We start from the raw sequence: 23,396 nt of genomic DNA on the forward strand, positions 1-23,396 counted from the left end.
GATGGCAAAAGGACCTCAATTTTAAAGGGAAAAACCGCTGGTTGTTTGTTGGTGTTTTGAAACGACATTTCGTTGACAGATACCACACACACTAATTCAAAATGTTTCTCATTATAACTTAAATTGTACGCTTTAAAACGTTATTACATTTTGGAATTACTTCAGAGGATGGCTTAAGCAAGGTAACCAGAATTTATTTGTGAGGTCCTTGCGCACGACTAACGTCGAGAAGTGACTGAAAAGAAGAATACTTGCAATTCAGACGTTGCAGTTTGTAGCCAACCTAGCTACCTAGGTTAGCTAGACACTTAGACTAGCTAACTTGTATAGCTTTTATGTTTGTACATGTAGCTGTATTGAATACTGGAAACATTACTAACTCCCAATGCAGTGTGTTCAGTAACTGATACAACTTTGTTGTTAATTTGACATTATCTACGTTGTTACTGTACCGTTACTAGTAGCTACTGGAACACTAGTACTGTATGTTAACTTTTGTTTTCTGCCCTCGTCATGCAAACGAATTATGTTGATCTCTATTCCAGCTTCCTCCGTCTTGTATTTATAGCTGAGCCCGTTATCAATGTGAAGGACCACTGCTTATGATGTCAAAACTTTCCCTGGGAGCAAAATTAGCTTCAAATAAAGTAAGTAATGTGTGAGAGTGAACGACCAGATGCAAAACATACATAGCTTAAAGGTGGACTTTCACTTCACTAACACCTTTATGCCCTCAGCTGAATCGTTGGGTGGAGCCGTCGTTCGGTGACCTCTTCCACAGTGCAGACCTCTCCCTGTCCACAGGCAATGGACCCTTTGCCCGGTCTGGGGGGACCAGAATGGGTGGCAAATCCCAGCCGCCCAGCACTGACCCCAACACCAACAAATGTCCCCGGAAAAGGAAGACAGCCTCCAACATCATCAAACTCCAGCCCTCAAACCCCACAGAGCCTGCACAGGGGAATGACGATGAACCATGGGTAGATGCACATGCTCCCCGCTCTCAGGTAATCAACCTTGGGGAACCTCAAATTCCCCAGGCCTCCTGGGAGTGAAGATTTGTGGAGTATTTTGCAGTGAATCTTTGAATATCTTAACACATTGTTTCATCATTCTAAATTCTTGTGTAGGCTGAACTGGCTGTCCACAAAAAGAAGATTGAAGAGGTGGAGCATTGGATGAAAGTACATGTGGATCCTAAGACCATAAAGGTTTGACTTTTAATGTTTTATGTTTAAGATCCAAGGATCACTTATGGTACCACAGTTACTTCATACTTAATATGATGAGGTTCAACTGAGGATGGTACATCAAATATTAAAGCAATCAAACAAATGTATATATTTGTAATTCATTTCAGTGGGCGAAAATGCTTTTTAAAATGTAGCTTAACCAGACAATATCTCAGTAGTCAAACTGACCTGGTCCTCCTTTACTTAGGGTGGCGCTGTCCTGTTGCTAACAGGCCCATCTGGGTGCGGAAAGTCTGCCACTGTGCAGGTTCTGGCCCAGCATTTGGGCTACAGTGTGCAGGAATGGGCCAACCCTTCCAGTCACTCAGAGTACCGACCAAGTACAGATCCTGACGCATACAAACAGACCTTTGACCCAGGTGAGAAAAGGTATCTGGTGCCCGTATTTTGTGTTTTCCATCTAGGAAAGCAAGGAGATTATGACTAATAGCATTGTCTTCCTTTTGCCCTCCAGACTCAAGGTTTAACGGATTTTATGGCAGCTCCCAGACGGGCCTGTTCCAGGAATTCCTACTTAGGGCCAACAAGTACAACCGTTTGCAGATGACTGGAGAGGGTGGGGCCTCAGACAGGAAGCTCATCCTGGTGGAGGTGTGCTGATGCTTTGGCAACTATACCGTGAACTTCATCGGTGTTGGAATTGTAAAAAAAGCATTGTACCTCTAATGCATTTATATTTTACACACAGGACTTTCCTAACCAGTTCTACAGACAGCCAGGGTGTCTCCATGACATTCTGAGGTAAATTATATTTTTTCCTTCTCAATTAATGGAACTTCAGCAGTAGGTGTGGTTGGGGGGCGTGTCAAGGTTTCTTGTTGTCCAGTCAGAATGGCTGAATGTGTTTGAAATTGTCCAGAAAATGTATTTGTAGGTGTTATGATTATTTTGTTTTTACGTAGGACTTAATGTTTTTACAAATGGTAGAAGTCTCTACCTATCTGGAAAAAAACACCTGAAAACTAATCTTTTCGAGCACTCACATTTTTCTATAACCAATTTAATACTAAACTGTGTGTTTGTCATCTTTTTTTTACATTTTTTTATATAAGTCACTTAATGTAAGTCACTCCTGATAAGAGCACCTACTAAATGTGTGTATTTGTGCGTTGTCTCTTTAAGGAGATTTGTGAGGACATGCAGGCGTCCCCTGGTGTTCATTGTGTCAGACAGTCTTAGTGGAGATAGCAGCTCCCGACTACTGTTCCCTAAAGACGTTCAGGAGGAGCTGGGGGTCTGTAACATCAGGTAATATACACTAGACATCACACACTACCACAATTCCCTAAAGATGTTCAGGAGGAGCTGGGGGTCTGTAACATCAGGTAATATACACTAGACATCACACACTACCACAATTCCCTAAAGATGTTCAGGAGGAGCTGGGGGTCTGTAACATCAGGTAATATACACTAGACATCACACACTACCACAATTCCCTAAAGATGTTCAGTAGGAGCTGGGGGTCTGTAACATCAGGTAATATACACTAGACATCACACACTACCACAATTCCCTAAAGATGTTCAGGAGGAGCTGGGGGTCTGTAACATCAGGTAATATACACTAGACATCACACACTACCACAATTCCCTAAAGATGTTCAGTAGGAGCTGGGGGTCTGTAACATCAGGTAATATACACTAGACATCACACACTACCACAATTCCCTAAAGACGTTCAGGAGTTACTGAGGTTTGTAACACAAAGTCGAAATAAAAAATTGACTTTGATTGTTTTCTAATTGCCATGTTGAGAAGATTCTGTAATGTGTAAATATGACCAGTTGATATCTAACACGGAATTATTCCTGCCTGTAATCCAGTGTCTCCATTCTGTTTCCAGTTTTAATCCAGTGTCTTCTTTCTCTGTTTCCAGTTTTAATCCTGTGGCCCCTACAAGTATGATGAAGGTTCTGAGCCGGATTGTGTCCATAGAGGCAGGCAAGGTATAATGAAACATATCTTTGTGTGAAATGTGTTATTATTTTGGGTGTTTTAATGGTATATATGGATGTTTCCACAGAGTGGCGGAAAGATGTGTGTACCAGATAAAGCTGCTCTTGACCTACTGTGTTCAGGGTCCTCTGGGGACATCCGTAGTGCCATCAACAGCCTGCAGTTTTCCTGTCTAACGGGTAAAAGTTGCATAAGATGCTATCACACAGATAGTTTATGCAGAGTGCTTATGCCATGAAAACTTGTGGGATTGCAGGAAACCGCTTCAGAACGGTACAGTTTTTCATCTCCAATGCAAAATGTTTAGAGTTAAGCAGCTTTAAAATAATAATAATTCTCACTTTAGCAAACTATGCACATTGTTGTCTCTGTCCAAAAGGCAACCTCTTAAATGCTAGGTGCTATGGCGGAAGCTTTTGTCTGTTTTCTCTGACTAGGATTCAAACCTAGTCCTGAACTTAGTAGCATGTTCTTTTACAATGGAACCATTTCTTATTTGACTTCTGATAACCTTTCCCTATTTTAATCAGTTTTCCTCTGTGTAAATTGGAAATGAATGCAAGCCAGTGCAGGTGAACTATCAAAGTGTTCATTCAGTACTTTCTAATGTGTTCACCCTCCCTATTCAATCATTTCAGATCAGTCTTTGGAGAAGGGGCTTTTGGCTGTGAAGAAGGGCAAGGCTTTGGCAACCTCATCGAGGAGAGCCATTGGCAAGGCAACACACAGGAAGAGGAAGTCAAAGGATGCAGAAGGGCGGGATGAGGAGCAGGCGATAGGAGGGAAGGACGCATCCCTATTTCTCTTCAGAGCCCTGGGCAAGATCCTCTACTGCAAGAGTGAGTGACAGTGTGAGAAAAATTAAAGATGACTCGTCGGTACTGTTCTATGAACATGAAGCCTTTGGTATTGAGATTCAACTGGGCTCCGCACAGCGACCAATGTTCTGGAGCATTCAGATTGAAATGTATCATGTGTAGATCCGACACGCATGTAGAATCAGGAATCACGAAAGCTCTGTTGATCACAATTTTAACAGGAATGTTCCAGAATGTTGCAATGCATGGAAGGAGTGGAATTCATGGCGTAAATGGGTTATGATTGGCTGGTGTGTTTGTGATTGACAGGGGAGAGCCCTGAGGGTTCGGAAGGTTTCCAACACCCCAGTCTGCCTGCACACCTCTCGGAACACAACAGGGACAGACTACTAGTGGACCCAGAGGTACAACATGCACACAGACACTTCATTAGGTAGACCTGTTCGTCTAATGCAGATGGCCAAGCGGATCCTGTGGTTGCAACTCGGCATATAAAGCATGCAGACATGGTCAAGATATTAGAACCAGGAGGACGTGTGATCTAAGCGACTTGTTATGATTGTTGGTGCCAGACATTGTGGTTCAGTGTCTCAGACACAACTGAGTTCTTGGGATTTTTGCGCACTAAGGTCTCTTACGTTTACAGAGAACGGTGAGACAAATAAAAAACATCCGATGCTCGGCAGTTCTGCTGGTGAAAACACCCAGTTAATGACCGCGGTCAAAGGAGAACGGCCAGACCCGTTCAAGCTGATAGAAAGGCCACAAAGAACCACTCTTTACAACAGTGGTTTGGGCATCTCTGAAAGCATGAAGCATCAAACCTAGAAGCCGATGGAGGGAAAATGATCCCCTACGTAATACTGTCGATATGTCTACCTAATAATGTGTCCAGTGAGTGTATGTCCTCATCAGGATAGTCAAATGTATAATCCCTGTCTCTCCCATCAGGCTGTAGTGGAGCGATCCCACATGTCAGGAGAGTTCTTCAGCCTGTACCTGCAGCAGAACTACCTGGACTTCTTCTCTGATGTGGAGGACGTAGCCAGGGCTGCAGAATATCTGTCCGATGCCGACTTCCTCACAGCTGACTGGAACGTGAGGAGCGCTATTTCTACATGTAGAATTTCTACCGAAAACTATGTCCAGTTTCCAAATAAAGATAAAAACAGTATTGTACAAACCTACATTAAAACACAAGGAGCCCCCTGACATCAAATGTGGAAACGATCTTTAAATGTACATTGTTTTCACTGGTGTCACATGGGCAACTTATGGTTTCATAAGTGACGTAGCCTCTTGAAGTGGGGTGGGGGGGGGCTCTGCAAAGTCTGGTAACAGGACTGCAGCACAAGACACTGTAATGGTGTTTGCTAATTTTTTCTTCCAACTAAATGTACTGATCTATTTTATGTCAATTATGCTAGAGTACACAGGTGCAGAAATGACAAAACATCAGTGTCGGTATCAACAGGGACGGTTTTTGTTATATGAATGTTGGGTAACTGTATCGGACAGTAACTGTCTTATCGGTGCATCCTGAAGTGTTTTTGTTATATGAATGTTGGGTAACTGTATCGGACAGTAACTGTCTTATCGGTGCATCCTGAAGTGTTTTTGTTATATGAATGTTGGGTAACTGTATCGGACAGTAACTGTCTTATCGGTGCATCCTGAAGTGTTTTTGTTACATTTTCCATGGACATTGTTTAAACCGGTCCTTCATAGTCTTCTTACTAAGCAATACATCTAGGTAACGTTACTAAGAAATGAATACGCCAATTGCTAATTGTGTGAATCTGTAGTATCGCAGCACCATGGGAGAGTATGGCTCGTCTGTGGCCACTAGAGGACTCCTGCACTCGAACTGTGGACACGTGGCTGGGGGCTTCAGACCCTTACACAAACCCAGCTGGCTCCTGGTCAACAAGAAGGTAACACACTCACAAACCTACGGTCAAACCCACCCTGGAAACTGAGGGGTACAACACACCCTTCCTCACCCCTGACTTCTCTGTCATCTCCTGTATGTTTTTATGTGTGTTAAATACCAAACATCTGAAACACGTACCTTCTATACATTGGATTCATTGGGCGCTAATGTGGTTTCAGTATCGTGAGAACAGCCTGGCCGCCCAGTCTCTCTTCATCAGCTTCTGCCTGACTCCTGTCAGCCTCCAGACAGAGTTACTGCCATACCTGGCCCAGCTCAGCAACCCCTTGAGGAACCCAGGTACCACATTCACACAGTCTGACCCACCAACCAGTAGGAAGCAAGCAACACAGAATCATACATAACCAAGCTGAATCTCTGAAACCACATTCCGCTGAGGAAAATGTGGTCCTCTTAACACTGTTTATTCACATTCATGCCATCCTAGGCACACTGCTCTGCCTCACCTTCACGGGGGTTAACGCACGCAGATCACATTCAAATGTTCACGCAGAGTACAAGGTCCATTGTTTGACTTCTGATAGTGCTGACTGCAGACAGTTGGTTTGCTTCTGAGTGCCGTGTAGCTCTTGACTGACGCCTGTTTGCTGCAGATTCTTTGGTGTCTGACATTGGTAAGAATTGAAAGGGAAAGGTTTGGGAATAATAGGACAAATATTAGCACATTGACAGTACTTTTTGATATCTGAAAATATTCTGGATACTTTGAGTGACAATAAGAACAGTCCTGGAAAATCTGGGGATGGTACAACATCAGACAAAATGACATATGTCTGATATGGTTCATCAGGATATTAGAAACATATCAGATAATACAAATACACCAATCAGCAATAGCATTACGACCACTGACAGGTGAAGTGAATTACACTGATCATCTTATTATCATGGCACCTGTCAGTGGGTGGGATATATTAGGCAGCAAGGTGTCAGAACACACAGTGCATTGCTGTTTGTTGCATATGGGGCTGCGTAGCCACAGACCAGTCAGGGTGTCCATGCTGACCCCTTTCCTCAGCCCAAAGCGCCTACAATGGGCATGTGAGCATCAGAACTGGACCACGGAGCAATGGAAGAGGGTGGCCTGGTCTGATGAATCATGTTTTCTTTTACATCACATGGATGGCCGGGTGCGTGTGTTGCTTACCTGGAGAACTCATGACAGCAGGATGCACTATGGGAAGAAGGCAAACCGGCGGAGACCGTGTGATACTTTGGGCAATATTCTGCTGGGAAACCTTGGGTCCTGCCATTCATGTGTATGCTATTTTGACACGTACCACCTACCTAAGCATTGTTGCAGACCATGTGCACCATTTCATGGCAACGGTATTCTCAGATGGCATTGGCCTCTTTCAGCAGGATAATGCGCTCTGCCACAAAGCAAATATGATTCAGAAAGAGTTTGAGGAACACAACAACAGGTTCAAGGTTTTTGACTTCGCCTCCAAATTCCCCAGATCTCAATCTGTGGGATGTGCTGGACAAAAAGGTCTGATCCATGGAGGCCCCACCTCGCAACTTACAAGACTTAAAGGATCTGCTGCTAATGTCTTGGTGCCAGTATGTCAGTATTTCTTATGTTTACCAGTTAAAACAAAGTATAATTTTTTCGAGATAGTTTTTTTTATAGTGTAGATGGGTGAACATGTCAGTTGGTAAATGGGACAGACTTTTCCCCGGCTACTGAGGTCTGAACGTGGTGTTAGGCTACTGAGGTCTGAACGTGGTGTTTGGCTACTGAGGTCTGAACGTGGTGTTAGGCTACTGAGGTCTGAACGTGGTGTTAGGCTACTGAGGTCTGAACGTGGTGTTTGGCTACTGAGGTCTGAACGTGGTGTTTGGCTACTGAGGTCTGAACGTGGTGTTAGGCTACTGAGGTCTGAACGTGGTGTTTGGCTCAGTGTCTCAGTGTGGAATCAGTGGTGATGTAGAAAGTTGTGATGGTTATTCCATCGATCGACACTCTTAAAGGAGTAAGAAACAGACAAAATTCTCTTGGCACATAACCATTTTATTATTTGCAAATAAGAGAGACGCGTTAAACGCTTACAAACATAATCACCCGAGGTGTCTCTAACTTAATACAGGTCATTCAACAGTATTTATTACAATGAAAAAGGGGTGTGGTAAGCTGTTGCCCATCTGTCTTGTGTCACATAGGTTTTTACCCAAAGGGTGGGCTGTCCCCCCACCTTATCCTTCTCAACTCCTGAGGAGTCACAATGTCTGGACAATCAACAGATAGACACTAAAGGGTTATACAGATTTACTGATTTAGGAGTAACCCTCTAATCCGCTGGTGCCGGTCAGAGGATGTCTCCTAGTCAAACACCAGATACCTCTTGGCATCTATAACTAATAACTCATTTATACATGTATAGGATGACCAAGTATACATCAGTGCAATAAGTTCCACAACAAAGTCTGGTTCTGTAAGTTTTTCCAGCTGCATAAAAATAACCCTATTTGGGACATCAGAGAAGCGACTATAAACATCTCACAATGGCACCTCAAAAATTCTACTATCACTGGCAACAGCATTTGTATTGGACACCAATTGATATCTAACTGTAAGCAGCTCTGGATAAGAGCTGCTGCTAAACAACAGTAATGTAAATCTTGGTCATGGATGATCCACCACAATTTGCATTTACAATTCCCTATTATATAAATATACAGCCATTTAAAATAAAGTAAGTATATTGGAAAAAAAAGTATGTATAGTTCCTCCACATAATTTCTTTCAGCCCTTCGTGTCTCTCACATCTCTCTATCTCCCTCCCACAGCTCAGATAGCCTTCATTCAAGACGTTGGTTGTCTTTCTCGTAGAAAGCTCCCTGGCAGGTACGTAAATTCTAAAGGACTAGAGGGTTGTATTAATGTTTAGTCTCCCTATTTCAGGGCACCAAAAGTATCAGGACCGATTAATATAATGTCAGAATTTAGAACGTATGTTTTGTATTTGGTTGTGAATCCTTTATATGCCATAATGGCCTGAAGTCTTTCATCCACTAGATCTTCTCTGGTGATGCTTTGCCAGGCCTGTACTGAAGCCATCTTCAGTGGTTGTTTGTTGGAAAGGTGTCATGTTAGGCAAACTAAAGGCCTGTTCATTTTGACATTGTCCTGAAAAAGGGAGACTATGTACGCAAAGAATCTGTAGTGTACTTTAACTTCAGGAATAATTTGAATGGAAAAAAAGTGTAGAGTCGAAAGAAGAAAAACTTGCTTTGCTGTCCCAATAAAGAGGCCTGTATTTCTATCTGCACTGGAGTACCATTGCACTTCCAGTCATATTATTTTAATTCAATATAATTTAGATACTGAATAATTCTACAAATTTGTTCGTATACTAAAGTCATGTTCCATTGTTATCAAGCTACTGTCTTTTTCTGTCTTCTATGTTGCCTTCTAAAACTGCATACTGTGTACTAAATATCTACATACTAATAGTCTACATACTAAATATCTACATACTAAATATCTTAACAATTCTGAGGATGAGGATTCCTGCCATTTGCTCATTTTGGTACGTTTGGTGAATTTGGTGAAATTAGAAGCTGAAATGAGTATAACTCATGCCCAAAATGTTTACTGTTTAAAATGCAATCATGGGTATTTGGACACAGTCACTGATCTCTCCATTCATCTCCATTATGTGCAGGTTGAAACTGGAAGCGCTGACAGACAAAGACCCGGGCCTGCTAGAGTTGGAGAGCGAGGAGGAGGACGGTGGCTCAGCTTCCTCAGCCGTCCACTCAGCCTCAGGCAACCTCTCTGGGGATAAAGGAGACCAAGGGGAGCCTTTCCAGGAGCCTCCACTAGCAGGCAGTCAGGGTCTGGGGTCAGGGGGAGACCTGCCTGCCTCCCAGCCTCAGCCCAACACAGCCTCAGCCCTTCTAGAGGAAGATGACTTGCTCATTGAGGAATACGATAGTGATTTTTGATGGACCGAGCTGACTCTCCAAACAGAGCGATCCGATACGTTCACGTCCGATGTGACAAGACTTAAAACACATTCACATGCCAGCTGTAACCAGGCCATTTTGCCTTAATTAAAACCATTCACTTGTGTTTTGTTAGTACATGTCTAACTGTAATTGTTATTGTTTGCTATGACTGCCATTGTCATATCTATGCATTTGGTTTTCTCATATTTATTATTTTGCTGCGTTGTGGCCAATCCCGTTGTGGCCAATCCCAATTTCAACTGTGAACAAATTCCTTTAATTGAATTTAAATTGGACCTGATACTCTCTAGATGCATTGATTATCATTGACAGTATTTATTTGTTTTGTGTATTTTTTCGGCACTTGTCTTTGAAATGAAATGTTTTTCTTTAACAATGTTGAACAGTTTTTACGGTGGCTGGGCATTTTTGCCTTCTATTAATTTCAATAAAAATGTCTATTAGCCAACCAAGTGTGGTAGAGAAGGTCAACATTCAAATCTCTGTCACTGAATCCCAAAGAATACTAAAAAAAAAAAAGTTCTGTCACCTCACACTTAACATCATTGTAAAATTGAAATTGAAATAAAGTATTTTGTTCAAATGCAAGAGTTTTTTCCTAATCCAGTGTTTTTTCTGTGATATACACTTACGAGCATTATATCAGAAATGCCTCAATAAGGCATTATTATCTAAGATAACTGCAGGACTACTGCAAGTAAAGCGACGAAAAATCTGTTCACAGTCATACCAATCACAAAAAACACAAGTTGACAAATGCTTTATTTTTCTTACCTGGTGTAGAGCGCCGCACTAGTCGTAAAGTACAACTGCATCTTATTTTCTATCCTCTCTTTACTAGCGTCCGCGTCGGTTGGATATAGTGTTAGTTGAAATCGATACAAATAAACCGGTATAATCGGCAGTTAATCCAGAAATAAGTAGTTAAAATGTAGAGTTTTATAATTGGATGCAATTTCAATTGGTTGGTGTACGATACTTTTGTTTAATTTTGGAACGGAACCAATATCATTTCCTCAAACTTTCAGGTAGCTGCCGCACCTGTTTAAACGGAATCCAGGTATGTTCAACGTCAGCGGAATAACTGTTCTTTCGAATTTCATTAGTCCACAAGTATTTAGCCATAGTGTTGAAGAGTAGCTCTCAATTTATGAAATTCGAGTTTATCCTACTGTCGTTGTTGGTGTCACGTCTATTAGGAGTGACATGGTCACAGGTTTGTAATGGGAGGTGGATAATAATCTTATTATCGTTAATGACATTTGAGAGTGGCACTTACATACATAACATAGTTTGGGTTACAGTTTGAACTGACTGGCTGCACTGTACTATATATTTAACCAGACCCGTCTGTTGACAGGATGCAAGGGGATAACAGGGAACTAGTCAGAGGGCCAGAGGTTTCCCAATCTAAGGGCAGACCTGGTGATGATGACATGACTGAGGGGGACCTGGGGGATGGAATGGTCAACCGACCAGACCACTGTATCAGGTACTCTTGTGTAAATACATAAAGGGTGCTTGCATCCAATCGTCAATCCCATATAAATGATAAAGGTCAGCTCTACTAGTTGTACGTAAGTGGCAAGGACTATGGTGCTCTAAATCTGCTGCCTGTGTACTGTATGTACTGCACATGTACTGTACATGTACTGCTGCAGTGTGGATTTGAGTCAGCAAAATATCTCTTAAAACAAAAGAACTTGAACAATGGCCATTTGTTTTAATTATATTTCTTATTCAAACCATGTCTTAAGGCACCACACAGTCATTTTGGATTAATTGTGCCTTACACTATTTACCAGCAAAAAACTCCAGAGCCGGACTGGCAGCAGGGGCCATGCTAAGGAGCTGCTGCCTGGGACGGGGATCCTAAAGCAGGGCAGTGAGGTTGGGGATGCAGCCTTCTCCTGGACTTCCTGCAGAGGAATGTACACAGCGTTTAGACAAGAGCTGGAGGAGGAGCAGACGTTACCACGATGGAGGGTCAGAAAGACAGGTAGGCATGGTTCAAGTTGATTATTGGGAATGCACATTTCTTGTGAGAGCCTGGCTTTGACATCGAGTTCCAGTTTATCTGTTCTTCACATACAAATAATATAAGTATATGAAAATGCTTACTTGCAGGTTTGCCTCTTAATAATGCTTAATAAAGTGAATAAATGAGTAATAGAAAAACAAAAGGCTGAATGAATAATACCAAAACTAGTTATTTTTTTCTACAACCCTGTTTCAAAAAGATTTGGGACAATGCGTATATGTGCAAATCATTTATCCCTATATTTAATTGAAAATAGTACAAAGACAACATATCAAATGTTGAAACTGAGAAAAAGTACTGTTTTTGGAAAAATACATTTGCATTTAAATTTGATGCCTGCAACACATTTCAAAAAAGTTGGAACTGGTGTAACAAAAGACTGGAAAAGTTGTGTAAAGCTAAAAAAAAACCTGGTGGAACGTCTCACAACTAGTTAGGTTCATTGGCGACAGATCAGTATAGGGTTTAAATGATTTGCACATCATTGCATCCTGTTTTTCTTTACATTTTACACAGTCCCAACTTTTTGGGAAACGGGGTTGGACAAGGTACAGAAACCACTTTTAGTAGGATATTTACACTTCTGCCAATGTAAAACTACGTAGACACTGAGCAGTCGACAAACATCTCAACAAATGCATATATATATACTTTTTTTTATCTCTGGGGTACAAGTGGGACTCCCTCTCCCTTGTTTTCACCTCTGCAGTCAATTGGCCATTCTCTGGGAAACAGTCAACTCTGTAAGTGATATAGATTTGAGCTTGGCATCTTCTCAGATGGGGTGAATGTAAGCAGAATGAAAGGCTATTTGCTGGCGTCAGTGTGTGCTTCCAATGTGATGACCGCAGTTAGGAACAACTGAAAAGTAGTGCACTGCATAGCAGACAGGGCGCCATTTGTGTTTCAGCCGGTGACTCTAGAACATTGAAGTTAATGAAAGGCTTACCTGTTTCATCGTGTTCATTAGATAACAAATGTGCTAAAATGTTTCCCGTTCAATTAGCAGTACCAATAATTGAGACTCTCTGCATTGTCTTTTTCTCTGTCTGTATATTTACCATCTCTGTTTGATGTTGTTAGGTGAGATCGTCAGAAGAGTACTCACATCTGTCACTTTCCCACACTTGTGGGCTAGTCGGGCGGATGTATACTAAGAGACATGCACGCACACAGCCATGTTTATCTGAGCTAATACATTCACCCATGGAGACACTACTTTTTTTATATTTTGCATTGAATATTGGCTTCTTTCTCTTAGAATCCTTGAATGATCTGTCCAATGAGGAGCTGAAAGAGAGGCTACAGGAAATGACAGAGGTGAGATCTGGATTTGGAGGTTGCTATGATAAAAGAGAATAAACATGCTTTGGACTAGAATTTGTTTTCCTTAATGAGGGCATATATGGTGTAGTAGACACCAAAGTAGATGTCCTTAAAAAAGGGTTAGGGTTAATCCTAAACCTTACACTAGTGTAACCTTGATTACCTAACATTTACAACTAAACACACGCTTTACTATCCTTGTGGGAAAAAAAGCACAGAGGTCTAAAATAGCAAAATGTGAGGAGGCAGCATAGATACTAATCCCTGCACTTCTCATCTCACGTCTGGACTACTCCAACTCACAGTTAGTTAGGCTCCCTGCATGTGCCACCAGACCCCTGTAAAATATCCAGAACACTGCGGTCCACCTGGTGTTTTGTTTTCCCAATGTTACCCCTTTCCTCCACACATTCCAATGACTTACAGTTGAAGCTTGAATCCACTACAAGACCATTGGGGCCTGCCTACAGCACAGCAAGGGGTACTGCCCTGCCCTACATTAAGGCGAAGCACAGACCTTACATTCTTACCAAGCTCTTTTTTTTACCTTTTCTTCTTTCTTGGCTGTCCCACACTAACGGGTGACGTAGACCTTTATTAGAGCTTTTTCCACCTCAGCCTTTTAGAGCAGTTTTGGGAGACTACCAAGGGGTGAAGCTTCAACATGTGTGATAGTCCAACTTGAAAGAATAACGACTAAGAAAAATACATTCTGAAGAACCTCTCAAACAAGTAGCAGCTGAGTATTTCAATAAATTTATTTCATGGGAAAAAGTGCCATGCATTGTTATAACTTCACATTGTAGCTGTTTTTACCCTTCCTTGTCAGTTTCTGGTCTTCTGCTCAAGATACACACAACTGAAATTAGTGGTCACAAGAATTGAAAAGATGTTATGTCATGGCAACCATAGTACAGGCAACTTCACCTTGGAACTATCTGTGGCTGTACATAAAGGTAAGACAGCTTGAGGCCTGGCACCTTGTTTTGTCACCACAATCAGGTACAAGAACAGGGCCTGGTGACCCCAAGGTCTTCTGCTCATTCTGGCATGAGTGTTTTCAGATTTCACAGGCCAAGGTGATATCGGCATAGTTCATTTATCACACTGGATTTCGATGAGTTTAGCAGGTTTCCTAATGAACGTGCCTACAGTAGTTCAACAGTGTGACCGTTCCTGTTGACATACACCACAACAGTGTTTAAATCAGTCTTTAACAGTACATGCTGGTCCAAAAGTGCCAGATAATCATTTGTGCTAGGTGCTCTGAGCCACAAACAACACTTTTTTGAGTGGCCCATGAGGAAGAGACAGCGTCACTTATGTGACTAGTTCCGTTTTACCTTTTCTTTGCCATCTATCAACACATAATGACACATTTTGGGTAATCTATTGAAAATAAGAGTGAATTATCTCATGTACATTAGTATTCAGACCCTTTATGCATAACTTTGTAGATGCGCCTTTGGCCGCGATCACAGCGTTGAGTGTTCTTGGGTATGCCTCTACCAGCTTTGCACACCTTGTCGTAAGCGTTTTACAATTCTCCCATTTCTGCAGAGAAACTCTGAAGCTCTGTTAGAGTGGCCAATGGGGTCTTAGTCAACTCCCAAAAACGATGCAATTTTCTCCTACCTTTTTGGTGTTCAATCCCCTTTCCAGTTTAGAAAAACCTTCACACCAACATACATTTGAAAGGTTTTTCTTCTTTGCCATCATTGGTGAATCTGTTGATTGACAGCAGTCTGATCTTTATTGACAGGAGGCGGAACTTCTTCGCTGTGAGTTGGAGGTCACCAGTCGTCATCTGGAGGGTAAACACGAAGCACTAAAGATCCTCCAGGGACAGGTACACACACAGTTAAAATGCTTTATTTGAATCCCCAATTTATGTTCAAATATGATTCAAACCTTGTGTCAACAACTGGATAACTACATTTGATTCACCAAAGACCACAACATGAACGTCAACATCACACCACTTTTGAGACCTCTGCCCTCTATAACTCTGATAGTCTGGAGTGATTATTTCTAAAACAGTAGCTACGAAACCCAGGTGACAAATTGCAACAAGCCTGCGCCAGATTTTTTGGAAACCAACGCGCTTGCTTTAGACAAATTTAAAGCACGACTATGAAGGCTCAAGAGGCAACCTCAAGCTCAATGAGGAAGATGGTTCAGGAGGCACTGAATAATCCAAGGGCCACAGTTGGAGATTTGCAGGACTTGGTTGCATTTAAGAGTAATCAAGTCTTCAAATGTACAATTACGCAATACCTCCATGCCAAAAGCCGGCAGGGTTGCTTCTATAAGCCTTTACTGAGAGCAACCAACAAATGTAAGCTTGTTTGGCACTTGGATTGTAAATGTAATGGCATCAGTCGCTTTCCAATGTGTTTCCCACACTCATAACAAATTATTGGAAAAGGCTAAGCACCATTACAGAAAATAGGCATACATTTTTTTTTATTCGGAGTGTCTTCCTGAATTTAGACAATAAAGGGGTCTGCCACTTCTGCATCAAAGGCAGACACTGGCCCAGATTACTCCACTCTATTTCACTCTGTCTCACTCTCAATTCAGTTCAAATTGCTTTATTGGCATAACATAACAATGTACTCCATTATGCCAAAGCATATTCTCTGAGGAATAATTAAGTCATAAGAGAAAGTTAAACAAACAAATAAACAACAACATTAAACATATAGCGGGATTAAAAAGTTTTGTTGGTCAGTCAAACACAGTTTTGTGGCAGGCAGCATTTTAGTGTGAGTCCAATCAACAGCTGTCAGTGTCAACCCCCAAACGGTTGCCAGTCAGAGAGATTTTTGGAATCTTAATTATAATATGAATCATCTTTCTCTCACCTGGAAATGGTTTACACTGTAGTGTACACAATCATCTGCATGGTTAACAAACACTTATGTGTATAAATTCTCCTCTTACTCTCATTGACTCCCTCCAGGCTACTAGTTCATTGAAGTGATTTTATGCTAAAGGCGTTTTTCTCAATTACAATCCTTAAGAGTGGAAATATTAATGTTTTTAATCTTCTCCTAATGCATAACTAATTTGGAACTGGGAAACCATGTGAGGCCAATTACACTGCTCCAAAAAATTAAGGGAACACTTAAATCACACATTGGGTCTCACTTAACAAAATTTTTTAAAGATCAAAATCTTTACTGTATATTGTGTAATACATTGAGAACAAAGTGATGTAACAACGGTCAATGGAAACCAAATTCACACCAAAAATCTTAGTGAACAATTGAAATTACAGGCTGCTCCAACACGTGTATGTCTCCCACATGCCTGTATGCACTCCCGACAACGTCTGGGCATGCTGATGAGATGGCGGATGGTGTCCTGGGGGATCTCCTCCCAGACCTGGATCAGTGCACCAGTAAACTCCTTGACGATCTGTGGTGCTACTAGGTGGTGTCGGATGCACCGATATGATACATAACATCCCAGATGTTCTCAATTGGATTCAGTCTGGGGAATCTGAGGGCCAGTCAATGGCATCAATGCCTTTGACATCCAGGAACAGCCAACACACTTTGGCAACATGAGGCTGGGCATTGTCCTGCACTAGGAGGAACCCAGGGCCCACTGCACCAGCGTTAGGTCTGAGGATGGGTCTGAGGATTTCATCCTGGTACCTAACAACAGTCAGGGTACCGTTGGCTAGCACGTGGAGGTCTATGCGTCTGTCCAAGGATGTGCCTCCCCAGACCATCACTGACCCACCGCCAAACCAGAAGTGCAGGATGATGTTGCAGGCAACATTAACATTCACCACGGTGTCTCCAGACACTTTAACATCTGTCACATGCTCAGTGTGAACCTGCTCTCATCTGTTAAGAGAATGATATGACAGTGGTGAACCTGCCAATTCTGGTGTTCTCTGGCAAATGCCAATCGAGCTGCTCGGTGTTGGGCTGTGAGCACAGGTCCCACTAGACCAGTGGTTCCCAAACAGGGGTACTAGGACCCCTGGGGGTACTTGGCCTTTCCACAGGGGGTACTTGAAAACACTCATGACACCATAGACTTACTAGTGAAATGAACGTGAGGGGGTACTTCAGGGGTACTCCAAGCAGTGCAAATTCTTTTTGGGGGTACAGTAACTGAAAAAGGTTGGGAGCCACTGCACTACACAATGTCGAGCCCTCATGCCACCCTCATGGAGTCTTTTTCTGACAGTTTGGTCAGAAACATGCACACCAGTAGCCTGCTGGAGGTCATTTTGAAGGGCTCTGGCTGTGCACCCCCCATTCCTCCTCATACAAAGGAGCAGATAGCGGTCCTGCTGCTGGGTTTATGCCTTTCTACAGCCCTGTCCTGCTCTCCTCGTGTAAAGCTCCGTCTCCTGGTATCTCCTCCATGCTCTTGAGACTGTACTTGGAGACACAGCAACTTTTCTCTCAAGGCATGCATGGAGGAGCTGGACTACCTGTGCAACCTGAATAAGCTGCAGGTACTGCCTCATGCTACCAGTAGTGACAAGGACACTAGCAAAATGCAAAAACTAGAGAAGAATCAGTCAGGAATGATGAGGAGAGAGCAATTGTCTGTGGCCACCACCTGCAAAACCATTAAATTTTGGGGGGTTGTCTTTCTGTTGCCTCTCCAGTGCAGTTGTCACTTTCATGTGTACCAAAACAGATGACATTGATTCACAATCACTTGCTTCCTAACTGGACAGATTGATATCCCATACGTTTAATTGACTTGGTGTTCTACTGTGATGATTGTGTTCCCTTAATTGTTTAGAGCAGTGTATATATTTGTAGAGCTTTTAAAATATGTTTATTTAAACCTAAGAACTGTATTTTGCTATCTGAAAAAAGATTATTTCCTCATGTTATCTCTACACAATAATTATTGTCTATTAAATAACACTTTATTTTTACTACTTCTTTCAGGCTATTCTAAAAAGAGCCACCAGTCACACTCACATCCTTCTCCAGAAGAGCGAGGAAAGAACCAAGGCCCTCGAAAAGGTGACAGTTGTTTGTTTCTGGACTAATGTAGTATGTTTAAAAGTCACAGGACAGTAGTTCAAATAAAGGATTGGTCTGTTTACTTTCATATACTTTCAGACTGTCACCTAGCTAATGAGTTTCACACAGGTCAGTGTGGCTCAGCAGGTCTGTTAGAAACAACAGCAAAAACAGGAATCAATGGTTCATTTAGTTAAGATAATCTGAAATCTGTGGTTGGAACAAAAGCCACACTACTTTTCCCACAACTGATTGTCTCCCATTTTAGGAAGTGAATGCCCTGCAGTGGGAGATCACATACAACCAAATGCAGTTCAAGAACTTTGAGTTGTCCTGGGAGCAGAAATACTCCAGGTGAGATATGGTGGGCTTGTGTTTAACAGGATCAAAACTGTAATGTGTCACTGGTAAATTGTCATGTACTTACTTTCTGGTAATAGTTTATTTTGGTTGCAAGGTAATTTGTAGTTAAGTCAGTCACCCGCAGTTGTTTTGATGCTCTCAAACGCCAGCAATTTATTCTTTGGTTGTTTTTTGGTTGTTTATTTCGTTTTAAAAGAATTCCACTATAATGACAACAAAATTGAGTACTGATATTAATGTTTAGAATTTTTAATAAAAATGAATTCATGTTTGTGTGGGTGAATGCATGTGTGAATATGTACAGTTGTATGTGGTTAGAAAATTCAAGGATTCAGCAGTACGATGACTTATAGATAAAAAGTTAGTATGAGACACATTACTTCAATAGTCCACCTGACTGATAGTAGGTGAATATTTAATGCTAATGTTGCAGGCTTTCATCATGTGTAGTTTTCGGCTTTATAACGCCAGTATAGCGCTATAAAGCACAAAAAAATTTAAAAGGGCTTTATAAAATACATTTGATTTATTAAGGACAGGATGTTCTCTATGGTCTCTTTTTATATGACTCAGGTCATGCCAAACGTCCCTGACTAGCCCTCAACTACGTGACCCCTGAGAAAACTTAAACCCGCTGACTCAGTGTAGTTTTAATTGGTCTGTCCATACACATGTGGGTCAGGGTTTTGATTGGCCGGTGTGTGTGTGGGCAGGGTTTTGATTGGCCGGTGTGTGTGTGTGGGCAGGGTTTGCAGTGAGAACAAGGGACTGAGTGACAGTCTGGAAGACAGGGTGAGGGAGGTGCAGGAGCTGAGGGCAGAGAATGCTGGTAGGTAACCAGACCCTCTGCCTAATCACCTGTAATACACGCCAGTGTCAGGCTCCCAGTGTAACTGAGAAAGAGCATGTTTGTGTAGCTGTGAGTCAGCAGTGTCTGGAGCTCCTGGCCATGCTGAACGTCCGGGAGCAGAGGGTGTTTCAGGGGACCAAGCCCCCCAGTGGCCAGGGGAGAGCCAGGGACCAGAGGACTGTACTGGAGGTGTGTGACCGAAAGAAAGGGATACTGATCAGTCTGCACACATGATCCATTTGGGGGGGCGGTTGACAGACAGCTGGAGATTTTAATTTTAACAGTGAATGTACTGTGGATATCTTTTTTGATTGATCTGTTGTTAATTTGTTTAAAAAAAAATTACAATGGAATTTAAGTTGTTTGTTGTATTATCCTTTCGTTTTCTCTTCACACTAAAATGTTTAAAATAACAAGCAGCAGTGTGTCCCAATGTCTGTACCTTTGCCATCAAAAAGTGTGGTATGTGGCCAAGGAAGTCTTGCATGTAGAAACAGATATAAAGACAGAGATCTAAGTCGCTGCCTTGTACGCACATGTACATGTCCAGCATGGGTTTGACATATTAAGCATAAATACTCTCCTATCCTTTACCACTTTACTGGCCAATAAAGCCAAACATCCTTAAAGAAAAGAAATGTGAGGTAATTTCTGTCTGCTTTCTAGCTGGCTGTGTTGGGTGCATGCCAGTGTCCTAATGTAAAAGAGGCTTGCCAGTGTGCCCGGACTGCAGCCGCCAGCAGGAAACAGGTGCTTCAGCTCAAACTGGAAGTAGGAGACACATTTACTACGTTATAAATCCCTGATCTAATAGAGATGAACACAGTGCAGGGTTTATTCCAACTCAGCACTAAAATACAACTAAGGAAGAAATTCAAAGACAACTTCGCCTTATACTTTCCTTTCCAAAAAGGTTGAAAAGGAAAGTTTTGAGTGAGGAACTGAAGCGTTCAATTTGCAGTGGTCTCTTAATTTTAACCCTTCTTTTCCTCACTCAGTACCTTCCTTCTGCTTTTTTGGAAAGGAAAGAAAAAGAACAGTGGTCTCTTAATTTTTTCCAAAGCTGTATATAATTCAACTAAGTGTGTGTGTGTGTGTGTGTGTGTGTGTGTGTATAATATAGCTGGAGGACTATAGCAGGAGTAGAGAAGAGGCTATGCTGATGGCAGACGCGTTCCGGATTGCCTTCGAACAGCAGCTCAAGAGGCGCAGTGACCACTTCCTGCTGTTGGCCGAGTCTGACCGGCACAAGTCCCGCCCACACCGACCAGAAGGTAGGATATGTTTGTTCATGTGAAATATAGATGCTTAACCCCCAGAAGAACCTAGCATGGTCCAGAAGAGCCTAGCATGGCCCAGAAGAGCATGGTCCAGAAGAACCTAGCAGGGCCCAGAAGAGCATGGTCCAGAAGAGCCTAGCATGGACCAGAAGAGCATGGTCCAGAAGAACCTAGCATGGCCCAGAAGAGCCTAGCATGGTCCAGCAGTCGATGCTGCTGGCTCTGGTGCACATGTACTGTTGCAGCATGGGTTCAAATCTGGCCTACTGCTCTTTGAACCAAAACTCTCCTTGGGTCAGAAACCTTTCAGTACTTATACAAGGCTGGGTATGGTAAGATACCGACAGCTGTCTTGTGTCAACAAGGCATGTTTCCTTTAGCTCAATCCATTCTTACCCCCTATTGTTTGTCTTCCTCTGTCCTGTCATAAAACACACACTGACAAATGGTTTACAACAACATCAACACCCCATGTACTTCCTCTGAGGTACAAGAGCATAGCACTCTCCCGCTTGGCCATTCTGTAATCAGTATTATAGTTTAGACACACTATTACATCCTAATGACTATCTTTAAACCGATAGGTTTATTAACAACAGAACACAGGAACAGACATTTCCACAACAGGGTACATCAGGCAGGGGTAGTCCAAGCAGAGCAAAATTCTGTCAGTGGTACAGTAACTGAAAAACCACTGAAATAAAGTATTCAAATGTCAGCAAACATCTAAAATGGTTGCTTACAAATACTGACAATTGAATTAATTAATCAGTTCATTCCAGGAAGCGATGTTAAATAAGTGCATAATTCATTAAATCGATAACTCTGTGCAGGTAGTGATAATGAATGTATCCGTGTCTTACATGTAATAGATAATGAATTAATGTATCTCTGTGTTGCAGGCCAAAATAAGACATCTCTCAGTGTGGCTCAGAGACTTAGAGGACTGCTTCCGTCTGGCACAGACATAACGGACGACCCCACAGAGACAGTACACAAGCTCCTCGAACTGGTCCGTGTTTTTTTTAATCAAATACGACATGTGATTTGCCCTAACTAAGGCTGTTACAATATATAGTTAGGTACAAAATGATGTGTTCCCTTGATTAATTAAAACAGTATTAAATGAATAAGCTTCTGTATACTTTGTGCCATTTTCCTCTCAAGGTGATATTTGGGAAGGTGTCAATCATGAGCCCTATACTTTAAAAAAAAAGTATTACTTGATAAACAAAAATAATTGTCTTTGACAAATGGTATTAATTTATAATATATGTATTTTGGAGTAGTTGATATAGTTCTGTATTTGCATCATTAAGATATTTTCCTATAGGTATTTTTTGGTTTATTGGATAAATACAGGGAGTAAAGATAGAGGAACATTTTAACTGTAAGTGCATTGAGGCTGATAAAAAGTACTAGGCCATGTTTGCCAATACATAAAACTAATTGTGTCTAGGGGTTGCAGGTTGACCAGAAAAGGAAAGACAGTAACCCAGATATTTTTCCTGGAACTATGATGTCATGTATACTGTTTATAGGCCTTGCACTGTTAGAAAATGCCATGCTATCATCCCTGCTGTTTATTGGATGACTTGCCCATCCACGAATCTCTCTCTACATCTGCTAATTTTCTCTCTCCTGTGTAGCTTAGCGACAAGGAGGAGGCTCTAGCTCATCAGAGGAAGGTTAGCTTCATGCTAGCCCGCAATACAGAGGAACTGGAAAAACGTCTACAGACTGACTATTTTACACGGCAGACAAAAAACCCTTCAACACCACACTGTTCTTTGGACACAGACAAATGCAAGTACAACCATGCAGAAACAAGCTGCTGCAGTACCAATCATGTCCTGGAGATGGCAGGAGACAACCAATATCATCATGGGACATCATTAGAGTCTCCTGAACTCCCGCTGTCTGAGGTCCAAGATGCTAAGACGGAAGACAATGGCCCGCAGATACAGGTCTTATCTCCATGACAGACAGTCACAAAGATGGGGTAGACGAGGAAGGTGAAATTGAGGGCAGACTGGTCAGCTTATTGTCAATCAACTGTCATTGAGTGTCCCAAATTTAAATAGTGCACTACTTTTTACCAGGACCCATTGGTAACAGTTTGCAAATGGGAGGCAGCTAGAGACCTTTTTTTACTTGAGGGCAGACGGCAATAGCATCAGACTGTTCTTGAACCTTGCTTCTCTTTTGAATTAATGTATCTTACTCTGTGCAACCTTCGTGAGTGTTTTATTATACTGCATACAATTTTAATGCTTAAGAATCTTAATTGAAAATGACCAAACCTATAAAGTTTGGCAGAACCCCTTGCTTTGAATAATTCCTGACTGATAAGACCATTTAAATTATGTCTCACCATCAAATGCTACACAGTGCAACATAACTGTAAACAAATACAATTTATTTCAACATAATAAAATAATTGGTTGATGAAAGGTATGTTGCTTTATAACTGTTCAAATGTCAGAATGTTGATGTAAAATGTTAGTTGCAATGTAGATGTTAGCAATTACACAATGCATTTGTCCATATTTATACACTTCCGTATGCA

At 41.8% G+C, this 23,396-nt stretch overlaps 2 protein-coding genes across 5 annotated transcripts; both read left to right on the forward strand.

The window, feature by feature from the left end:
• The first annotated feature begins 33 nt into the window (after positions 1-33).
• rad17 (RAD17 checkpoint clamp loader component) lies at positions 34-10,517 on the forward strand. 2 transcript variants are annotated; one of them, XM_010896040.4, is made up of 17 exons: positions 34-182; positions 546-647; positions 738-1,007; positions 1,131-1,211; positions 1,441-1,612; positions 1,708-1,844; positions 1,942-1,994; positions 2,376-2,501; positions 3,132-3,201; positions 3,279-3,390; positions 3,850-4,050; positions 4,339-4,433; positions 4,981-5,127; positions 5,835-5,963; positions 6,142-6,262; positions 8,774-8,831; positions 9,652-10,516. In XM_010896040.4, the coding sequence occupies exons 2-17, from the start codon at positions 603-605 to the stop codon at positions 9,932-9,934; spliced, it is 2,100 nt and encodes a 699-aa protein (XP_010894342.1). In that variant the 5' UTR covers positions 34-182; positions 546-602; the 3' UTR covers positions 9,935-10,516. The 2 variants fall into 2 exon arrangements, with proteins under 2 accessions (XP_010894342.1, XP_019908492.1); XM_020052933.3 differs by lacking the exon at positions 34-182 and adding an exon at positions 250-295 and having other exon boundaries at positions 9,652-10,517.
• A 266-nt stretch (positions 10,518-10,783) lies between these two features.
• ccdc125 (coiled-coil domain containing 125) lies at positions 10,784-23,280 on the forward strand. Of its 3 annotated transcripts, none has more exons than XM_010896041.3 (13): positions 10,784-11,018; positions 11,319-11,450; positions 11,764-11,957; positions 13,261-13,319; positions 15,088-15,174; positions 18,257-18,334; positions 18,603-18,688; positions 19,444-19,526; positions 19,615-19,736; positions 20,214-20,318; positions 20,671-20,821; positions 21,730-21,839; positions 22,477-23,280. In XM_010896041.3, exons 2-13 carry the CDS (start codon positions 11,320-11,322, stop codon positions 22,807-22,809), a joined length of 1,539 nt encoding a protein of 512 aa, XP_010894343.2. In that variant the 5' UTR covers positions 10,784-11,018; position 11,319; the 3' UTR covers positions 22,810-23,280. The 3 variants fall into 3 exon arrangements, with proteins under 3 accessions (XP_010894343.2, XP_010894345.2, XP_010894344.2); XM_010896043.3 differs by having other exon boundaries at positions 20,214-20,297; XM_010896042.3 differs by lacking the exon at positions 10,784-11,018 and adding an exon at positions 11,029-11,174.
• The last annotated feature ends 116 nt before the right edge of the window (positions 23,281-23,396 follow it).

The sequence above is a fragment of the Esox lucius genome, chromosome 13 (assembly GCF_011004845.1).
Source record: "Esox lucius isolate fEsoLuc1 chromosome 13, fEsoLuc1.pri, whole genome shotgun sequence".
Classification (NCBI taxonomy): Eukaryota; Metazoa; Chordata; class Actinopteri; order Esociformes; family Esocidae; genus Esox; species Esox lucius.